At 44.2% G+C, this 4,104-nt stretch overlaps 1 protein-coding gene across 1 annotated transcript in view; it reads left to right on the forward strand.

The window, feature by feature from the left end:
- The first annotated feature begins 2,336 nt into the window (after positions 1 to 2,336).
- The window catches only part of LOC106780154, a 3,378-nt gene continuing 1,610 nt past the window's right edge, over positions 2,337 to 4,104 (forward strand). The window contains exon 1 of the mRNA XM_014668407.1: positions 2,337 to 3,614. Coding sequence (XP_014523893.1) covers positions 2,337 to 3,614 — 1,278 coding nt within the window. The remainder of the gene's footprint in view (positions 3,615 to 4,104) is intronic.

Raw genomic sequence — 4,104 nt, forward strand, 5'->3', positions numbered from 1 at the left:
GTGGTGAATGCGGAAAAATTAAAATGAAATTAAAACAGTAAAAACGAAAATTCACGCTGGAACTAGGCAGCTCTGACCTTTGCTCAATGTTTTAACCATAACTTTTTCTACAGAGCTCTAAATGAGATGAGGTTTTTTTTCCTGGAAANTAGACTCAATTATCTTTCATTTNATATATAAAACGCAACATTTGGACCTNTGGTGTGGTTGCAGTTATTTTNTTAAAATCGAGTNCAGAGTGTGAAAATGCTAAACCCAATACTAGAGCAAACAAATATCTAAGCACAGTTAAAACTATTAAAATGCAACACTCAATTAAAANGATGAAAAGTAATTAAACATGTAATGTAAAATATTCTAAGACAAAAGACATTAGAAAGCATAAACTTTTTCTACCATTTCATGTGACCAAGTGCTTTTACCAAAGGAAATTGAAAATTGCAATGCCTCACCCTTNGAAACCCAATACTGCAGAAATATGCGATGACATCTTGGAATACACGGATAAACCACAAAATGCAATTAACTTTGGAGAATAGCAACTGAATAAAATAAGCAAGGTTAGCTAAAAAAATTTCCAAAATGCACAAGCTTTCACACACTTCACCACGGAAATCAACACCTTGGAGCTCTTTTTTTATGGACGTGGCAGCCATGCCTCTTTCAATTTCCAAAATGAATCAGCCCTTCAACACGGAAATGCAAACCGCTGCAGCCAATGAATNGAAATTGCTACACCNCACTTTCAATCAACTATGCTTCCTCTTACTTGTGTAGCTTTTTCTTTGAAAAAGAAGAAGAGAAAAATTGCTGGTAGAATAATAAAAAGACACGGAGTAGCTGGATGTGGCAGCTCTTCATTCAACCCTTATCTAAATACAAAGCCATGATTCAAAGGAAAAAAAAAGCAATGCCAAAAAAAAACGTTCCAGCAGCTGGCCTCCAAGAAAATTGACGAGAGAATGAGGCAGCCCCCTAAAAAGTGACGGTTCAAAGGAATGTTTTCCTAGGATCATGTGTCCTAAAATTGAGGTGGGGTCCANCCTAAATAAAACCCTAGGTAGGACACGTGTCACCAAAATTTGGGNCCCAACATATTTTTAATGGCCCAATGTGCAAAGGTTGTCTTAAAAAAACTAGACTTTTAAATTACACATTGATTAATTCCAAACTACTAAATTAAAATATAACTAATTCTAAATTTTGCATGCAGAGAGTCTTGAATTTATTTGTTGTCCTCCAAATGTCCCAAATTGTGTTTCCNAAATTTNNNNTGAAAATAATAATGCAAATAATTAGCTCAGAAAATTCAAATTAATTAAAATTAGAATTTCCGGTCAAATTAAGCATAATTAGGAAAAACGGGAAAATACCGGACAATTAAGCACAATTCCCTGATTAATTCTAGCAAAATAAACTAAGTGAAATCAATTAAATATCGACTCATCAGTGACCACAAGGAACACAAGCGTTGAGGATTCGGGTGAGGTTATCCGGGCGTTGGAGTAGAGGTTGGAGGAGATGCAACGGCGTCAGGAGGAGGCGCAACTACAACATGAGGAAACGCAACGTTGTCATGAGGAGAAGATGGTGGCATTGAGGGCGAAATACTTAATGCAACAGGCGAGAGGCAAAGCCCCAGAAACCGGTGAGGAGGCTAGGGGAAGTCAGGCCAGGACTGTTATCCTGGAGGAGAAGAATAAGGAGGCACACAACAATGCGATGAGACATGAAGAATTGAAGAAAGATGAGGTGGGGGAAGAGAAGGGGGACAATTTGCTGTTGGTTAAAAGGGAACGACCATCCGTTCTGGTGCCTTTCGTCCAATCAGTGATGGACGTCCACATCTCTGAATAGTTTGTGCCGCCACAGTTCAAAATGTATGACGAATCCACGGACCTCGAAGAACACGTCAAATCCTTTACGAACGCCATGTCTTTCCGCACGGGCTGCGACGCCGTGTGGTGCCGGGCGTTCTCTCTGTCCCTTGAAGGAGAGGCATTAGAATGGTTCAATGCACTTCCTGATAATTCCATTGAAAATTTCAAAGGCCTGGGAGACATGTTTAAAAAACAGTTCGTTGCCTGCAGCACACAAGACATCACCATCGTTGACTTGATGAATCTGAAGCAAGGAAAGGAAGAACCGTTAAAAGCATTTATGGATAGATATCAGAAGACCGTACGGAGGGTGAGAGGCCTCAACATCGAGCTGGCGCTCCAGTATGTTATGCGGGCTCTCAGACCGAGACCCTTTAAAGATAGTATCTGCCGGACACTCCCAAAACCATGGAGGAACTTTGCCAGCGGGCGACAAACGAAGCCCGGGTGGAAGAGATGAAGCAAAGCTATCGACGAGAGATGCAAGAGGCAAAAGCAGAGAAGTCGGACAGAAAGAAAGAAGGGCAGGGCGGTCGCCCTGGTTCAACAAAGGCGCGAGAAGGGCCCAGACCCCGTTATCAACAATACGCACAGTTGAATGCTCCTCGAGCCCGTATATTACAAGAGGCACTCTCCACCCACATCTTGCAAGATCCGCAGAAACGCCCCACACCGTCGGGGGTCGATAGCAGCAAACACTGCCTCTATCACCAGAACATGGGTCATGATACCGAAGAATGCATGACCCTTAGGGACAAAATCGAAGAGTTAATACGGGCCGGACGCCTGAAGAATTATGTGAAAGAATACCGGCCCGAGAGGTCCCTAGTGAGGCGCAAAAGTCCGCGAGGAAGTCCCCGTAGGAGCTCATCCCGATACGAAAGGAGGATCAACCGACGATATGACAATCGGTCAGGCGACAATAAGAGGACAAGACATAGAAGCCAGAGCAGGGACGAAGGTGGAAGTCGCCCTCTAAGAGGGATGATAAATACCATATCAGGAGGATTTGCTAGTGGAGGATCGTCCTCTTCGGCCAGGAAGAGGAGCATTCGGGCATTAAGGTCGATACACGCTGTGGACGTCCCCAAAAGGACTATGCCCCCTATAACTTTCTCTGATGAAGATTTCCACGTGCCTGATCTAGACCAAGATGATCCAATGGTCATTACCATGGAGGTGGCCAGGTATGGAGTGAGCAAGGTGTTGGTGGACCAGGGAAGCTCAGTTAACATACTTTACTGGAAAACATTCCAGCAGATGGACATATCTGAAGAGTTGATAGTGCCATACAATGAGCAGTTGGTAGGCTTTGCCGGCGAGAGGGTGAACACCAGGGGTTACTTGGATCTGCGTATGAGATTAGGTATAGGCCGGGGTACCGAGGAGAAGAAGGAGAGATTCCTGCTGGTTGAGGTGAGTACTTCATACAATGTCTTGTTGGGGCGACCATGTCTTAACTCTTTTGGAGCCATAGTATCCACGCCTCACTTGACCGTAAAATATCCGACCAGTTGGGGGACGATATGCACAGTCTGCGCGGATCAGAAAACAGCTAGAGAATGTTACGCGGCTGGACTGAAGATATACCCTAAGGAGCTTGCAAGAAAGAGAGCCAATGGGTCTGAGGTGGCCATGACTGATTTGGATCCCAGAACTAATACTGATGACCGCTTAGAACCGAGGCGAGGAGAAGGCACCTGGCGTGGGCGCTGGGTGGATTTGCAATTAGAGGCAAACCGCCGGGCGGTGGCCCCTTGTCGCCGGGCGGTGGCGCGATTAGGGGCAAACCGTCGGGCGGCATAAGTGTGCCGCCGGGCAGTTGTCCGCTGGGCCTGGGCCTGTTTTCTGTGACGCTCCTCAGCTATAAATAGCCCTGTTACGATTTCATTCTCATTATTTTGACAGAAGAGGGTGGCCAGACCTAATTTTCACTCTCTGGAGAGGATCTCTTGGATGCTTAGGCTCCTTTTCATCTTATCTAGGGTTTGCTTTTCCATTCTTCCATTATTTTCATCTAGGTTCATCATGAGAGTGGTGAACTAAACCCTTATGTTGTTGGGGGAAACAATGTAATCTTTTGAAACTCTCTTTTATTGAAACTCTTGTTTATTTATATGATTCTTCATATGCTTTGATTATCAATTGTTGGGTTCTCATCTACACTTAAAGTTTTTGTCGTTTAACTCATTCGATAACTGTTGTTTGTCTTTATTGATACGGG

The sequence above is a fragment of the Vigna radiata genome, unplaced genomic scaffold (genome assembly GCF_000741045.1).
Source record: "Vigna radiata var. radiata cultivar VC1973A unplaced genomic scaffold, Vradiata_ver6 scaffold_373, whole genome shotgun sequence".
Lineage (NCBI taxonomy): Eukaryota > Viridiplantae > Streptophyta > Magnoliopsida > Fabales > Fabaceae > Vigna > Vigna radiata.